General features: G+C 42.0%; 2 protein-coding genes across 5 annotated transcripts in view; both read left to right on the forward strand.

The window, feature by feature from the left end:
- LOC144588101 (uncharacterized) overlaps positions 1 to 18,513 on the forward strand; it is a 287,228-nt gene that overhangs the window by 238,359 nt on the left and 30,356 nt on the right. The gene's annotated exons all lie outside the window — the stretch shown is intronic.
- FUT8 (fucosyltransferase 8) overlaps positions 1 to 18,513 on the forward strand; it is a 167,719-nt gene that overhangs the window by 98,937 nt on the left and 50,269 nt on the right. For all 4 annotated transcript variants that reach the window (XM_020799720.3, XM_078390206.1, XM_078390209.1 and 1 more), the window contains exons 3-4: positions 11,595 to 11,710; positions 11,839 to 12,004. In XM_020799720.3, the coding sequence (XP_020655379.2) occupies positions 11,595 to 11,710; positions 11,839 to 12,004 (282 nt within the window). The remainder of the gene's footprint in view (positions 1 to 11,594; positions 11,711 to 11,838; positions 12,005 to 18,513) is intronic.

The raw sequence follows: 18,513 nt of genomic DNA on the forward strand, positions 1-18,513 counted from the left end.
TACTTGAATTAAATTTATGGTACATGAGTACACAAAGCTTTAAGTCTCTCCATTTGTTAATGACAGTGGTAATGGTTCTTAATGCCACTGTTGACTGCTGTTCACTTTACATGGTTCAAATGTTATTCTGTTATAGTGTATTAAATATTTTATTACACTATTTGGTTCAGAATATATTTTCCCTGTTTAACCCCTCTAAAAATTATGTGCATCTTAAGATCCGGAGCGTCTTATGGAGCAAAAAATACGGTAGGTAAAAAAAAAGGCAGGAAGGGTTTTTCTTTTTCTTTGTTTTGGTTCTTAAGTCGAGGCTGCATTCTCAAGTCGAAGCAACTTTTTGTGAATGGAGCCGTTCTTAACTCGAATCGTTCTTATGTAAGGGATCTTCTCAAGTCGAGGTACCACTGTATGTTTCCAAACATAGGACTCCTGCTGCTACACTGGGGTCATGTATAGCTCCTTCCACTTACCGATTTTCTTTGTTTAAAAAAATGAGAAGAGGCAATGAGGAATCAGGACATCTGCAAATAGAAAACAATATCATCTGGACCTCTTGTAAGTTTCCACAAATGAAGCAGTGTAATCATACGGTTAAAACTTTATTTTGATGCTTCTAAATGTTGAAATCTTCAGGAATGGATGTAGTTGACACACGTTATCTCAGTAGGAAGCAACAAAAGAATTTTTTTCTAATAACTTGAAAAGTTTCAAAATAATGCTTACAATTTACAATTGACTGCAATCATTCATCTTTGAATGAACAAAATAGTGTGGGAGCACTTCCTATTTCTATTAGTGGTAAAAGATTTAAAGTAACTTTCATACATCGGAAACCCATAAAAAATTCAGCAAAGAATATTTTCTCTCCCTGTATTGTTCATTATGGTTGTGGCAAAGGGAATGTAGCTTTCCTAATACTACATAGTAGTATTGGCTCATGTAATACTTGAACTACAAAGTGTCTGGAAATCATTAACTACTGGACTGAAAAATCAATTTGCACTGCAGTATTTTGTTATAGTTCTCTGCAATTAATATTTAAAAAACCCAAGTTCCCAAGTATACAAAGCAAAAAGCAAAGTGTGCCGCTTATATACCATCTCATAGTACTTGAAACACTTTGAGTGGTTTACAAGTTAATTATGTAAGCTACAGATTGTCCCTCCAGTGAGCTGGGTACTTATTTCACCAACCTTGGAATGATAGAAGGGTGAGTTAACCTTGAGCCAGCTACCTGGGCTTGAATCCCAGGTGGTGAGCACATTTTTAGCTTCAGTACAGCAGTTTAACGACTGCGCCACGGGGTTCCTGTGAATATAAGAGGTTTTCACTGTCTTGGACAATTTGCTATATGTGTGACTTCTCATTAGTTAAGGAGTTAATGCCTATCTTTACCATGTAAGGCTAGCTGGTCCTCTACCCTTATTATATGGTGATTACAGTGTGGAGTTGTATACAGTCAACCCTTGACTTACAAGCTTAATCTGTTCTGGAAGTCAGTTCGTAAGTTGAAAAGTTCGTAAGTCGCAACCAAATTTCCCATAGGAATGCATTGAAATTTAATAAATGCGTTCCTATGGGGAAAAAATTAAAACAAAGTCACTTACCAGGTACTTTCAGAAGCTTCCTGGGGCTTGCTCAGCAGGTAAAAAGGCAGTGCAAAAGCACCTGGGGAAGCATCTGAAAGCAGCACTTTACCACGGGGGTGGGGTGTGGGGCAGGCATGCCCCCAACCCCCCTGCTCCCCCCCACGGCAACGCACGGCTTTCAGAGGCTTCCCCGGGTGCTTTTGCACTGCCTTTTTACCTGCTGAGCAGGCCCGGGGAAGCCTCTGAGACCCAACGCCGATCAGCTGAGAGGCAGGGAGAGGGGGAGAGCACAAAATGGCTGCTGGGAAAGCAGGGAAAAAGCTTGAAATACTGTAAAAAATGGTGCTTTTCCCCTGGCCCTGGGAGGCTTCTGAAAGTGTCGCTTGCTGTGGGGGGGGGGCGGGGGGGCAAGTGAAGTTCCCTGCCTTCCCCCCGCTTTTTTCTGTTTGTAACTCAAAAAAAGTTCACAAGTTGAGTCCATTTTTCCCTTGTAGAGTGGTGCGTAAGTCAAAATGTTCGTATCTAGAGCCGTTCGTAAGTTGGGGGTTGACTGTACTGTTTTTGTAGTCAAAAATCTTGCATTGGATGGATGGATGGATGGATGGATGGATGGATGGATGGATGGATGGATGGATGGATGGATGGATGGATGGATTTAGTGACAGAGCACTACTCTGGATGGCTGACAGCAATAAAAAAAAACCCTGCCCAACCACCAAACACAGACACCCAATTAATAAAAACAGATTGGAAAAACCTCCAGAAATGACAGCAGAAAAGCTTGAAGTAAAAGCACATAGGTCCATCAAAATATCCAAGGGGGAGGATTATCCCAAAGGCTTAAAAAAAAAGGCTTTCATACATTTTTTGAAGGTCAGAAGGGAGGGAGTCTGGCAAACATCAACAGGCAACACATTTCATAGCATTGCAGCCACCACTGAGAAAGCCCAGTTCCTGTTGGTAGTTTTTCTGGCGTCTCTAAGGGTGACTACTCACAGCCGTGAAGCCTGGATAGACCAGGTGCCTTAAGGAGAGCCACCCCAACAGGAAACAAAGACCCAAATCATAAAGGGCTTTTAAAAGTTAACACTCACACTTTGAATTTTGCCTGGAAGCAAACAGGCAGCCAATACAGGCTAGCTAGTTTTGGGGAGATATGATCATACTTTCTTATACTAAAACTAACCTTGCTACCAGGGTCTGTACCTGTTTGAAGCTTCTGAATCATCTTCAAAGGTAGCTCCACACAGAGAGCATTGTAGTAATTAATAGCAGAGATTACCAATACATGGAACAGTGTGATTAGGGAGTTCCTGTCCAGGAAGGGCCACAACTATGCAATGTGCCTAAGATAAAAAAATGGGAGACCTGCCATGGCAGATAGATAGTTTATCTGTTCAAAAAGCAATATTCATCTATAAAATTATGTACTCAGAAACTTGACATGAAGACATTGGATTGTTTGTATTAAAAAGAAGAATGATTTAGTCTCTTAAAAATCATGACTAAGAATAGAAAACAGCATCCCAAAAATAGAAAAAAAAATTGGCAGGACATAATCAATTGGACAGAAATACTGACTAATAAAAAATTGTGAATGAAATATTACTATTATTTTCAGCATTTACAGGGGGAAATGAAAAGCTATTTAATAAAGACCCGATTGCAAATATTACAGGAACTGCAAGATGTGAGATTGCTAAAAGCTGGAAAAACACCCAAGATATTTCATTAGAGACATTTTTGAATAGGATATGGCAAACGCTTTTGATGGAGAAATTGACCAATGTACAGAATATACTGATCAGAATATACAGAGCAGAAATAAAGCACAGACCATTTCTTCATCATGGTCTTCTGTGAATGCGCACAAAAGGGTTAAATCAGCTCCAGCGATGATCCTCTCAGAATGTTCTAGAGCTTAAATAGAAAAAGAAACAGAGTTTTAGGTTGCCTACACTGCGCATGCTCCACCCACCCAAGCCTCAGTTCCATTTCTCCACCGTGCGAAGTGGTTCCTTTCGGATAGAGCTCTTGCTATTTTTGGCTATACTGGACTTTTTGCGTTTTTTTCTGACCTTTGCACGTTACCAACTACTCAGCTTGTCTCCTACCCTGACTTGTTTCTGGTTTACTGGACTTTGCTCTCGTTTTTTCCCTCAACTTGGTTGCCTCGGTTTTTCCCCGCCAAAATTAATGACTCTGCTTGACGCGACTGCTATCGCCTAACAGCTTATGTCCCCCTCCGGTCCCTTCAGCTGGTGCGTTATATGTGATAGGAAGCTCCCCTTCCAAGACGGACACGATAAGTGCCTCTTTTGTCTTGGGGAGGCACATTTATCTCAAAATTGTAAGCACTGTAAAGCGTTTACCAAGCCTGCTTTGAGAGCTCGGCAGCAGCGCTTAAAATATCATCTTTGGGACGCTGCTCTGGCAGCCTCCAAACCGTCTTCTATGGAGCTCCCTTCTTCTGCCGCTATCCCCTCTACTTCAAGTAGCTTTGCTCAGCCACCTGTTACCAAGGCTCCGGGGAAATTTTCAGACAACTCTGTGAAGAAGTCTGCTTCTGCCAAAAAATCTTCTGCTGTAAAATCCGCAGCGCCCAAGGCTGCAAAGCAAACAAAAAAGAAATTGGTTAAGGGCTTGGAGGTGATTGAAGAACTACCGTCTGTTTCTGCCTCCCTTCCTTCCCTGCTGATGGAAGACTCATCGAGGGATAAGTTGTCTCTGTCGGAGGTAGCCGCCTCTCTACCTCCCAGACAGATTGAGCCACCTCAAGTTTCGGGGATTCAATCCCCAACACCAAGTCAGCTTGCTAATGCCACCGCAAGCTTGGTTTCTGCACCTAACAGCCCTGTCTCTACTGGGCGGGCGTCTTTGGCTCATTCAGTCTCTTCGGTGCCTTCGAGACCGACGTCTCCTCCACGGAAACACACGCATCAGACCAAGCATGTTTCCAAGCACCAACATCAATCACCTCATCGTCATTCTCGGCACCGAAATAGGTTGCGATCTGAGGACTCCTCATCATCAACCTCTAGCTGTAGAAAGCATCAACGCCGTCACCGGAAGAGATATACTTCTCCTTCTTCCTCCATGTTGCAAGAGAGGCATCGGCATCGAAGAAGGGTGAAATATGTATACGCCTCCTCTTCCTTGTCTTCGATCCCACCGAGAAAGCATCGACGTCGACAGCGTTTTGAGGTCGAGGGACCAACGAAACCTGCCCAGCTCGCAGGAAAGCCTGTAGAGGCTCCTGTTTCCACCTTTTTGACATCGATGGCAGTGCTACCATCTCAGCAGCCAATGCCAGCGGGGCTGATTTCTGAAGCTAGACCTCGTAAGAGGATGCGCTCTCCTTCTTCTGATGAAGATGCTCCCTTTTCTGAGAGGTCTTATGAGTCTGAAGAAGGCTTGCCTCAACAAGGTAATAAGGAGGACTTGCCTGAGGGTGAGGTTGTTGGATTGGACACTGGTGATCCTCATGCCTCTTCACCATCTGAGGATTTTTTCTCCTATTCGCAGATGCTTGCTAGATTGGCTAAAGCTCTTAAACTACAGGTGGATGCAGCAACCCCACCAGAAGAAGATCTGATATTCGGGGACATTAATAGTGAACAGTCCCCATCCCCCCCAACTTTGTCTTACCTATCTGCTCTTGTTAACATCATTAAGGACTTTTGGGACCAGCCCTCTACAACGCCTCCGCTATCCAGACGTACTGAAAACCTTTATCATGTAACTGCGAATGATACTAAATTTTTCCTCAAGCACCCAATACCTAACTCGTTGATAGTGTAAACCAGTTGTACCAGACCAACAGGGCAGTCCCATGTCACCCCCACAAATAAGGAAGGAAAGAAACTAGAGATACTTGGCAGGAAGATTTATTCTCTGATCTCTTTCATGCTTAGAGTGGCTAACTATCAAACCTCTTTAGGGGCGTACCAGAAGCAGTTATGGCTTAAGATCTCGCCAGTGTTACAGATGCTGCCGGAGGATGTTAAACAGGGGTTTTTGAACACTTATGAGGAGTCTCAAACTGTTTCGAAACATCTAAGAATATCAACAAGACATTCTGTAGAGGCTGCATCCAGGGTCCTGATGTCTGCTGTAACTCTTCGACAACATGCGTGGCTCAGGGCGGCTAACATCCTTGAGGACGTGAAAACAAAGGTTGAAAACTTGCCGTTCGATGCCTCTGGTCTCTTTAATGAAAAGACGGATTTTCATCTTGAGGAGCTTCATAAAGCAAAGAAGACAGCGAAGTCTTATTACATACAGCCTCAGACTAAATATAATAGGTATCGGTGGAAGAAACCTTACAATCAGTATTATCAGGTTCCTCAGTATAAGCAGTTCAAGGTGCAGTCTCAACCTAGATCTTCCAATACTGCTTCCTCTTCTAATACTTACAGCTCTCAACATTCTCAGCGACGTCAGGCATACAAACCACCTGCCAAAAAATCCAAACAATACCTTTGACTTGACCACGATTACGTTTATGCCAAATCCCACAACAAGACTTTCACCTTACCTGTAAAATTGGTCCACCATTACAAAAGACTCATGGGTGTTAAACATCATTCAATCCGGATATCTGCTGGAGTTTATAGAATATCCTCCTCTAGGGCAGGTTCTTTATACATCATTCGATCCTGCTCAAGAAAAAGAGGGTCTTTCTCTTCTACACAAAAATGCCATTCAAAGGGTACCCCTAAGAGACATCGCAAACAGCTTTTATTCCAGATATTTCGCCGTTCCCAAAAAAGACGGGGGCATAAGACCCATTCTGGATTTAAGAACTTTAAATACTTACCTTTGCCCTCGACGATTCCGGATGGTCACCTTGGAGTCAATAATCCACCTGTTAAAGAAAAACAATTGGTTTGTAGTAATAGATTTAAAGGACGCATATTTTCATATAACAATTCATCCCCGTCATCGCAAGTACCTCAGATTTCTGTTCCAAGACACCGTTTACCAGTTCTTGGCCCTTCCATTCGTCCTGGCCATGGCCCCAAGGACGTTTACAAAGTGCATGGTGCCGGTGGCGGCCTACCTGCGTCTAAATGGTGTCCAGGTGTATCCATATATAGATGACTGGTTGGTGGTTTCCAGGTCCCGACGTCGTGCTCTGAAAGACACAAAATTCGTACTTCATGTTCTGTACAACCTGGGTCTAACAGTGAACATAAAAAAATCTCATCTTGTTCCATCACAAGTCGTCAGCTATATTGGTGCCACAATAGATACCAGAAAAGGCTTCATTTTTCTCCCAAAAGAACAGATTCGGAAAATACACAAGGCTATAAGAAAATTTCGCCCAGGAGCACGGGTAACAGCAAAGCACGCTCAGCACCTCCTAGGGCTCATGGCTTCGATGACCCCAGGGTTGGCTCACGCTCGGTTGAAACTCAGATCCCTTCAGGTTTGGTTCCTGTCACAATTCAACCAGCTAACAGATCATCAACACATGCGTCTTCGGGTAACCCAGGAACTGGCACAACAGCTCCAGTGGTGGAACTATCCTCCTCACCTGCAAATAGGAAGACCATTCCACCCCCTTCGTCTAACCATGCAGGTGACCGCAGATGCGAGCCCAGTAGGTTGGGGTGTGCACTGCGGACCCCACAGGATACATGCCTTATGGTCAGTGCACGAACACAACCTGTACATCAATCACTTGGAGATTCTGGCCATCTTCAAGGCATTCAAGGCTTTTCTCCCTCTGGTACAAGGTCGTGGTGTTCAGGTAGTCACGGACAACACCACGGCCATGTACTATATCAACAAGCAGGGGGGCACATGTTCAAAGTCCCTGTTGTTCCTCACTGTGATTCTGTGGGAATGGTGCTGTCGGCACCATATCTTTCCTGTGGCTATACATGTATTGACAGAAGACAACGTGATAGCAGACGAACTGAGCCATCTCACGTGGCAGACGCACGAATGGCAGTTGGACGACAACATCTTCAGTGACCTTTGCCTTCGATGGGGACAGCCAATGATGGACGTGTTTGTGACCCAGCACAACAAGAAGTGCCCCCTATATGCCTCCAGAGCCGGACGAGGCACCGAGTCATCAGGGGATGCATTCATGACACATTGGACTGTGGGTCTGGTATACCTGTTTCCTCCATTCCCTCTAATACAGAGAACACTGGTCAAACTAAGACACGAAGCAGTGGAGGCCATTCTCATAGCACCATTTTGGCCTTGTCAGCCGTGGTTTCCCACGTTAATGCGGATAGCCAAAGACTTCATCAAACTTCCCCTTTTTCCTGGTCTGCTGACTCAGAATGCAGGCAAGATACTTCACCCAGACCTGGATACTCTACACCTGACTGCGTGGAGGATATCCCGCAGATCAAGGAGGTGTTAAACATGGCAAAAAAACCATCTACGACTAGACTGTATAGTTACAAATGGCAAAGTTTTCTGAAATTTACAGCTTCCAGGGTCCTTGTTTCGTCCCCAATATCTTTATCTACCCTGTTGCAGTTTCTCCGTTAACTATTTGACTTCAACCTTTCAATATCTACTCTGAAGGTTTACATGGCTGCGATTGTCTCCTTTCAGCCTGAAGGCTCAGCTGCATCACGTCTGTTTTCTCATCCAACTGTTAAAGCTTTTCTGAAAGGTCTAACGAATTTGAGACCACCGGTTAAACCACCAGTTCCGCAGTGGCCCCTGCAGTTAGTCCTGCATGCTCTCATGCGACCTCCGTTTGAGTCGATGGCCACATGTGACTTAAAATTTTTGTCACTAAAATCTCTGTTCTTGGTAGCCATTACTTCAGCCCGCAGAGCTAGAGAATTAGCTGCACTACAAGTGGACCAACCCTTTCTACAGTTTTTTAAGGAGAAGGTTGTTTTGCACACCGATGTTTCCTTTCTTCCCAAGGTGGTTACTGACTTTCATTTGAACCAGCCCCTTGTGTTACCTACTTTGTTCTCTAATCCTATCAATGACACTGAGCGCATGCTCCACACCTTAGACGTCAGGAGAACACTTGCTTTTTATGTTTCAAGGACAAAAGAGTTCCGGTTGTCTAATAGACTTTTCCTTTGCTACTTTGGATGCAAGAAGGGTTTACCAGCATCACCATCAATGCTCTCTAGGTGGCTTGTTTCTACCATCTCATTGGCTTACGAACTTCTACACAGAGATCCTCCTGAAGGACTTAGACCTCACTCTACCAGAGCAGTGGCCTTATCTACAGCCTTATTATGGGGCATTGATGTCCCTGATATCTGCAGGACGGCCACGTGGTCTAACGTATCCACCTTCATCACCCATTACAGACTAGACCTGAGGGCTAAGAGGGAGGCAGTCTTTGGAAGAGCAGTGCTGACATCCGTCCTTCAGTGACAGCTCCCCCCTTCCGGTGAGTTAGCTTGCTAGTCACCCTTTTGTGTGCATTCACAAAAGACCACGATGAAGAAAGACAGGTTACTTACCTGTAACCATGGTTCTTCAAGTGGTCATTCTGTGAATTCACACAATCCCACCCAGCCTCCCCACTATCCGTCACTGAATATATTAGATTAATGTTATATCCAACTCATGTGGCTGTTTTTTGTGACGGAGACATGGAACTGAGGCTTGGGTGGGCGGAACATGCGCAGTGTAGGCAACCTAAAACGTTGTTTCTTTTTCTATTTAAGCTCTAGAACATTCCGAGAGGATCATCGCTGGTGCTGATTTAACCCTTTTGTGTGAATTCACAGAATGACCACTTGAGGAACCATGGTTACAGGTAAGTAACCCATCTTTTTTGAAACTTGGAAACCTTTAATAAAATACGCTAATGAATTAAATGAAAAGTCACATGATTTAGGAAATAATCTAGATTGCTCAAACTGTTGGTTTGGAATGGGGATATGAGATTTAGTGTAATTTTGTTCAATGGTGTGAATAGCTGGTGTTGAGAATGTTAAAATATTTAGTAAGTAAGATAATATATTATCTGTTTGTAATGGGATTGATTGTCTAAAATAAAGTTTTTTGGGGAAAAAAGAATTGCACTCTAAAGTGCACCTGGAAAAGAGTGAAGTATGTATCTTCTTCACATGTGATGAACGGTGGGAGACTGAAGATGAATGATGTCACCCAGATAATTTTATTGGGCAGATGCTTCTACTTCATTCTCATTATTGTACAATAAAGACATGTTTAAGGGGGGGGGGGAGGAGAAAACTACTGTTAAACTGGTACCAGCAGGAGAAAAACTGCCTCAAAGAAGTTCAAGCCCCCTAGTGGAGGGAAGGAAAAAGAGCTGTTGATTGATTGGGTAAGAATAAGTTAAAAAAAAAAAACCAAGTTAATGTATTTGTGAAGGCTTTCACGGCTGGGATCTAATGGTTGTTGTGGGTTTTTCAGGCTCTTTGACTGTGTTCTGAAGGTTGTTCTTCCTAACATTTCACCAGTCTCTGTGGCCAGCATCTTCAGAGGATAGGAGTAGCAGCTACTCCTGTCCTCTGAAGATGCCGGCTACAGAGACTGGCGAAATGTTAGGAAGAACAACCTTCAGAACACGGTCAAAGAGCTGAAAACCCACAACAATCAAAACGTTAGGTTTTCATACAGAACATGTGGGATTGCTAATTTTTTCAACAGAACATACATTTCTTCCCCCTTCCCCCTCCATATGGTGGCTCACTAGATAAATATTTTCCTCTTAGATATTTCTGTTTAATTGAGAATCATTTGTATTACAGCAACTGATGATTTGTGCTTCTTGAAGTTTAAATTTAAAACTTGCTACTAATGATTTTGAAGGATCCTTTGTTCTTTGTGGATTTTCTTAAAAAAAGAGTTTCCTTTGTGAATATTGATTTCACATATTAGCTAGATGTTACCTATAGTCAGCAAATATTCAGTATTGGTGAAATTCTTTAGCTTACCATAAGTTGGAATAGTCTTTCTGTCATCAGTCTCTCTTGTTTTTCTGTCATCAGCAAAGACTTCCCTTTTAAGGCAGGCTTTTAAGCAATAAGTAAGGATCTATGGAATACTGTATTTGTCACATTTATATATTTTAAATGTTTTTAAAATGTTTTTAAATTGTTTTAAATATTGGCTTTAGTCTTGATTAATGTTGAATTATATTTAATATAATTTGTGTTTAATTTTTAAACCTGTTGTATTGCATAGTTTTAACTGCTTCTGGCCCCTATGGGGAGAAAAGAGGTATATAAATAAATAAAATAGCCAGTTTGACCCTCAGTTTCTTTAGTTGAGTTAACCTTATGGATATTTGATCCTTTGGTTTAGAGTAATCAATTTATTTGATAAGTTTGTTTCAGATACAGGATATATCAGAGTGAACTTATGATGTATAGTGACATTATAAGATGCCAAGTAAGCTTGCACCCTGGTGAAATATGTAGTGGTGTATAGAGCTACCATTAACACTTTGGAGAGAAGTGTGGCTCAAACAGGGAAACATTGCTGTTTGTTATATCATTTTTCTTTGCTATTTGATATGTCAGTGACCTCTGTAGAGATTATGTGGCCATCAGTGGCAGTTTTGTGAAAACTAATAGCTAGCTTTTTTTTTCTTTTCAAAATGGAACTTGGGATCTAGATATGTTCTGCTGCTTTTACTGCTTGTCTGTCATTTGCAGGTATTTCTCCTTTGCAGAATAGCTTGTGGTAGAATATTTGCAAGGAAACTGTGTTTGTCCAGTAAGTGGTGTTCCTCATGCATATATTCATGATCAGACCTGACAGCTACATGGTCTCCTGTTAAGTCTTTGTGCTTACAGACCAGCACTTAGAACTATTGATTAGCCACTTCTCTTCTGTCCTTACTCAGTTTGGATCCATGCCGAAATCTTTATATTTTGCTTATGGTTTCAGAGAGAACTTGTATATTATATGCCAAGCAACTTTTTATTGGTGCAGGTTGTTTGTCTCTTTTTTAAGTCTTATTTAACACAGAGAACTATTAATACTGCTTCCATACATACTGTGTTACTTGTTTCTTTCTTGCTACAGGATACCAGAAGGTCCTATTGATCAGGGCCCTGCTGCAGGAAGAGTACATGCTTTAGAAGAACAGCTAATAAAAGCCAAAGAACAGATGGAAAACTATAAGCAACAAACAGGAGATGGTTTGTACAATACATATATTTTTGTTTTTGTTTCAGAATGGATTTGCGTTTCCACAAATGTTTGTTGTGTTTAGTGGGATAAATAATGTTAATAATTCTTCCCTCTCCTTTTCCCTCTGTTTTATTAGTGGGCTTAGGAAAAGATCATGAAATATTGAGAAGGAGGATTGAAAATGGAGCCAAAGAACTTTGGTTTTTTCTCCAGAGTGAACTGAAGAAACTAAAAAACTTGGAAGGAGGTGAATTACAAAGGCACATTGATGAGCTTCTATCTGACTTGGGTGATCATGAAAGGTACTAATAACTATTACTGCAACATTTCAGTACTGCAGATTGGAAACTGGGCAAGAGAGACTGTAACAATGTATTTCTGCTTTCTGGATATGTCTCCTGCATCAGCTGATTCCATCAGCTTAAAATATAAATATTTGATACAGAGAATTATGCAACTAACCTTCAGTGCTGTTAAAGAATGTCTGATTATTGTGTTCCCATAGTTCTTTTTAATTTATTTTTTTGCAAATATGGAAGAAGTAGCCTGTGTGGAGAAATCCATACTTTTGTCTAGATTTTGTTCAGTTAGATTTAATGACACTGTGTAAAACAGCTTAGCATCATGAAAATTTTTTACATAGAAGAAAGAATAAGAATGGAACATAACTGTCTATCTCAAGGGTCTCAAACATGCGGCCCGGGGGCCATTTGCGGCCCGCCGGATGATAGTTTGCGGCCCCCGCCTTGCCTGCCCCCCCTTGAAGTGCCCACGCATCCTCTGCTGTCAAGAGCCCAAAAAAAGCCTCGCCTCGCTCACCGGCTCTCTCCCAAGACAGTGCCTCTTGCACCCTCCATCCGAAACTGCAGCCTGACAGCTGGCCCGCCTGTTGGCCGGCTGCAATTCCAGATGGAGAGTGCAAGAGGCGATGTCTTGGGGGAGAGCCGCTGAGTGAGGCGCTCTGCTGGCCCTTTTCCCCGAGCGCCTGATCCACCGCCGAGCAATGCCTGAGAGCGGAGCTTGCTCCCAGCCTGTCCTCAAAGAGTACCTCCAACAGCACCGCCGACAGCAGCTGCTGCCACCACCATCTCTTCCAGGGAAGCGGCTCTCTGGCTCTCTTTCTCTCTCAGCACCCCCAGCACCAGGGGCCAGCAGCCGCTTCAGCACCCGGTGGTGCTTTCTCCTCCTCCTCCTCTTCGTCCTGCTTCAGCCACCTTGGCTCTGGAGGCTGCCTGGGCTCACCTTGCAAAGTTTGCTCCTCTGTCGTGGTGGAGGTAGTTGCTGCTGCTGAGTGCACCTTTTTTTGAGGGGGGCCCTCAGAGGAAGGTTGCCGGACGTGTGTGTGTGTGTGTGTGTGTGTGTGTGTGTGTGTGTGTGTGTGTGTGTGTGTGTGTGTGTGTGTGTGTGTGTGTGTGTACACACCCACGCACCTGTCGGGGAGTCTATTTTGTGAGGGGTTTTTTAAAATTTTATGTCGTGCCCTCCTTTCCCCCTGGCTATGCGGTCACCAGTGCTCCTGTCCTTCTCCGTTTCTTCATCCTGCTGCTGCTGGTGGTGGTAGTGAAAAAGGAGCTGGAGGGGGTCGTGGCTGGTGATGAGGGCTCGTGTCCCCCTCCTCCTCCTCCTTGGGGCCCCAGCCAGGCTAAGGAAACTCCTGGGCGGCTTCCTCGGGATCTTGCTCCACTTGGCAGAAAATCTGATGCGGCCCAGCCTCACGCAGACTCTGCCTCCAGCGGGCCCCAGGTAAATTGAGTCTGAGACCCCTGGTGTATCCAATAATTTGCTTTCAGTATATAGCTAACACACATGGGACGTGTTGGCGCTGTGGGTTAAACCGCAGAAGCCTCTGTGCTGCAAGGTCAGAAGTTCAGCAGTTGTAAGGTTGAATCCACGCGATGGAGTGAGCTCCTCTTGCTTGTCCCAGCTCCTGCCAACCTAGTAGTTCTAAAGCATGTAAAAATGAAAGCAGATAAATAGGTACCAGCTCAGTGAGAAGGTGACAGCATTCCGTGTCTAGTCGTGCTGGCCACGTGATCACAGAAACTGTCTTTGGACAAAAGCTGGCTCTGTGACTTGGCAACGGGGATGAGCACTGTGCCCTAGAATCGGACATGACTGGACTAAATGTCAAGGGAAACCTTTACCTTTACCTATATAGCTAACTACATTCATTGACTGAAATCAAGTTCCTTAGTATAAGAAAATCTGTTAATTTAAGCCTGTTTACAAATGGCAAAAAAAACAACAACCCTGCAGTAATTTTGGGGGGTGTTCAAGCATGCACCGTGCCGATGTATGTGCATGCCCTGAAGAATTACAGTGGGGACTCTTTATTTGCTGGCTAAGTATGGGCTGAAAGTTATAAATTTTCTTATGCTAAGCAACAAGATATCAGCTGTTATGTCTCAAATTTTATTTCATCATGCTTCACAAATTCCAGAAAAGTAATATTAATTAGCCTGTTGTAGCAAAAGCAAATAAGTGTAGTACTTTGTAACAAATTTATTGAGAAAATGGAGGAAGAACCAGTGGAGACATTGGAAGTGGGGAGATTAGAAGAAAATTTGGCATTTTTCTTCACGGAACAACTAGTGAAAAATGTTTTAAAGAACACAAAAGGGGAAATATTCTGATGTAGGAAAGTATTGGCAGGGAGTCTCGGCATTGTAAAACTCAGAAAATTGCAGAGAATGAGAAATTTTCCAATTCATATGCATAGTTCATACCAATATGTGCTTACTGACAGGCTGCTAGTGATTACACAAAATCTCCTTTTTTATAATTTGAACCCATTAGTTTCAGCCCTATCCTCCGGGGCTATTTGTATTTTGCAGTAAAAGATCAGTTTGGAAAAACAGGGCTTGTAATTGAAGCTTAGACATCACTTTTCTATCCCACTCTGTTTTACACACACAATATTAAAACTTTAAAATGTTAAAACCATTAAAATATGCAATATTATAGGATATTATTATAATATTGCCTATTTTTAATGGGTTTGATGTTTTTAAAGTTTTAATATTACTGTATGCCGCTCAGAGACCACTGGTAATGGCATGGCTAAAAAAAATCTTGTAAATAAATAAATAAATATGGCAACCCTGTTTTCTCAGAACTTATGTGGGTTTAATTTGTTGGACTTCAGGTCCAAAAGGACACTTTTAAGCCAGAGTGGCAACTCCAGACTTCCAAATATTTCAGATTGCATATGTCAGAGTTCCTCATTGTTACTCAAAGTGGGTAGAGCTGATGGGAGTTGTAGACCAAACACATCTAAAGGTTGACTGTTGCCCACCTCTGCTGCAAATATAATTAGGGAGCAGGCCCCTACATAAATAATTGTAGACACATACAATCAAATTATGCACCAGGGTTTTCTGGACAGATGGCATGATCTTTTGGCAACTGTAAAATTCTGAACCGTAACACCTTCCTTACGAATTTTCCTAATTTCTGAGTTTATACAGAATTCTGTTCCTACACAGTGTAAAATACCCTTAATAAAAATAAAATACAGAGAGATAGGGTGGAATAATCCTTTTTCTCCTATGCTTTTCCTCGATTAAATGGTATAGACTTCAATGTTACATTGTGTTAATGCATGAGATGGCAGGGATTATACTTTTGGTAGTATTGCAAGAGTACTATCAGTATTCTAACTGTAACAGATAATGCCCATTGAAAACTTGTAATAGTTGCTTTGTGGTCAGATGGTGAAAAGAAGTTAATTCCTCCTACTGGAACTGGTTTGTTTTGCAGTTTGTGCCCATCTCTAGTTGGAATATATCATGCCTCTTGATAACATTGAACCCTGAAGCTATTATTGATGCAGACCATACAATACAGTAGTTCAGTCGAATTTTGATAGAGGCTGTGGCATTATTTTTCTTCAATAGCTGAGATAACTGCCTGGTTGTTCAGAAAACATCAGAAACCAATATCCTGGCAATCATGCAAAATATTCTAGCAAGGTTCAGCAGCTTGTCATTTGAATTTCAGGTTTACTACAGTATCTGTTTGCTTTGATTTTGGTACTGTCTTCCCACACTATGACAACAGAGGGACAAGATTCTCATTATAGTCAGATAAAGTTTCCTCATTGCAAGTCTGTGGTAGATGCTACAGTCCAAGAGTGCCCTCAGAGAAGGCACTGGTAAACCATTTTGGAGTACATCTAGAAAACCCTGGCAAAAGTCTCCTAAGTGGTAATCAGCTTGGTGGAATTCAGTTAGTGTTAACGTACACTTAGCAATGTGCCATTTGGCAAGGCTTTGTAGGAGTTGGGTTTCATGCCACAGTTGAAGTTTGAGTTATGTTTGTAGTGAAAATCACTTTAGGCCATCAACATAGCCATTGAAAAGAAGCCAATACACACCATTTTTACTTCCATATGCAAATAGTGCTCAAAACAGCTTTTGATGTCAGCATTAGAACTCACTTCGACTTCAGATGTTCTTCTTGCTTTAGTTGCTTTGGTCTCTATTGTGTCAACTTCAGTACATTTAATGTGAAAGACATTGTGTAGGCCTTCATGTCGGATAGTGTTCCGTGTGTGACTGTGAGCCTAATGTTTACTTTGTCCCTTCCGCATCAAAACAACATCACAGCAAGGAATCTAAGTTGAAGAAATTAAAGAATTCGTAACATCCTTATTGTTCTGGTACTAACTTCAGAGATCTTGTCATTGGTGTCAGATCATTCAACTGTTAAATCCATTAAGGTTGTCTCCTATACCAGAGCTGGAGATAGTCTAATAAGCAGCCCAACAAGCTGTATAAAAGTCATCAAGAAAAAAAATGAAGTAAAAGGCATTATTTAGCTCTAAGCATGTTTAGACACAAAGAACAATATTCCTAAACAGGGTTCATCCATGCCTATGTGAAATCCGTTGTTCACTCTCTGGAGATGCGTTCTTATCTATCTCTTTGCAAGTAGATGTGCAGCTTCTTCTCCTGATACTTCTGACAGGAGTATGAGAAACAATGACTTTTTGTACTATAATCTTTGTTTACCTAACTTGCTAGGAAACAACTATACTTGCTAAGAAGCAATGACTTTTTTCCCCAGTGATCTTGTTTGCATATTCTACTTGCCAACAATAAATTCTGCTTATAGGCAAAAGGATCAACAGACATATATCACACTTTTCCAAAACAATTATTCACAGCTATTGTGTTTATTATTTTCATATCTCTTGTGAATAAATGGGTTAACAAAATGAAATAAGTGAATATGCCAAAGAATGGTTATGATCTCAGTGACCTTGCTTTGCTGGAGCCAATTGTAGTAAATAATGTTTCATGCTAAAGTTTAAAAGAATTAATACTTTTAGGGCAGTTTTTAGGCAATATTGTATACCCCTTTAATTGTTCTAATTGAAACAGACAAGGTATAAAACCCTGACAGATAGACACTTTTATATGCTGCTATTACTATCAGAGGGACGTGGTGGCGCTGCAGGTTAAACCACAGAAGCCTCTGTGCTGCAGGGTCAGAAGACCAGCAGTCGTAAGATCGAATCCACACGACGGAGTGAGCTCCCATCACTTTGTCCCAGCTCCTCACCAACCTAGCAGTTCGAAAGCATGCAAATGCGAGTAGATAAATAGGTACCACCTTGGTGGGAAGGTAACAGTGTTCCATGCCTAAGTCGCGCTGGCCACGTGACAACAGAAACTGTCTCTGGACAAACGCTGGTTCTACAGCTTGGAAATGGGGATGAGCACTGCTCCCTAGAGTTGGACATGGCTGACTAAATGTCAAGAGGAACCTTAACCTTTACCTATTACTATCAGAGTTGGTAATTATCAAGCTACCATGGCAGCATATCAGAAATTTCTATAGTAGATGAAGTCTTCTATTTCTCTATTTCTTGAGGACCATTCTATTTTTTTTAAAGGGTGCATTATTTGGATACCTGAAAAATCCATTTATCAAGGAACATGATGGATTGTGCTGCGAAAGCTATGCTTCCATACCTTTACGAAAGTGTGGATTTTGGGATCTGCAGGAGTTATGAAAACAAGAATTGTAGATTTGCTTTTGATGGGGAAAAGTCTGTTCAGTTCAAAAACATACGAAGCCATGGCTTTCTATTTAGAACTCACAGTACAGCCAAGAGAATGGTAATAGGGTCTGGACAACAGCAAAGACTCCATATATGGAACTACGTATCTTCATATGGCAAGTTTGGATTGCAATTGTGACAACCATAATCTGATCACTTCCCTCAGGCATATCACAAATATCACTAATGTCAAGGAACATCTTCCTTCTCTTCTTTATAATTAAAGAAGCCTTGCATATCATCAAAATATCATCTTTGACTTGTTCCTATGATGTCAAAGTCCAGCCTTTACCCAGAGAATACTGAGCATTTAAGCTTCAGTTTAGAAAAAAGCAAAGAGAAGAAAATACTTTAGGACAGGGGTGGGCAATATGTCGTCTGCAGGCTGCATGCAGCCCCTAAGCCATTTTACAGCCTCCCAAGACTGTTGAAAACCTGCACTGCAATGTCTGAGCCATTTGATTCTGAGGCCATTCTTCCCCATTGTTTTCATGTTTCTGCTTAGATTCTTGCCTCTTTGCAAATGTTTTAGGTAGAAGTGTCTGTGGAACTTATATATTACCTTAGAATCACATGCTCCTAGGTTTCCTCATATTCTTGTTGTCTTAGTGGCATGGGCTGTCACATCTTTTGTTATTCCTTGGCTGACTGACTGATTTATGTGAACACAACATGCTTATGGACAAATACCTAGAAAATTTTGCAATTGTACTTGAAAATTATTGGAAGTCTTCAGGTAGAGGA

This window comes from Pogona vitticeps, chromosome 1 (genome assembly GCF_051106095.1).
Source record: "Pogona vitticeps strain Pit_001003342236 chromosome 1, PviZW2.1, whole genome shotgun sequence".
NCBI classification, from domain to species: domain Eukaryota; kingdom Metazoa; phylum Chordata; class Lepidosauria; order Squamata; family Agamidae; genus Pogona; species Pogona vitticeps.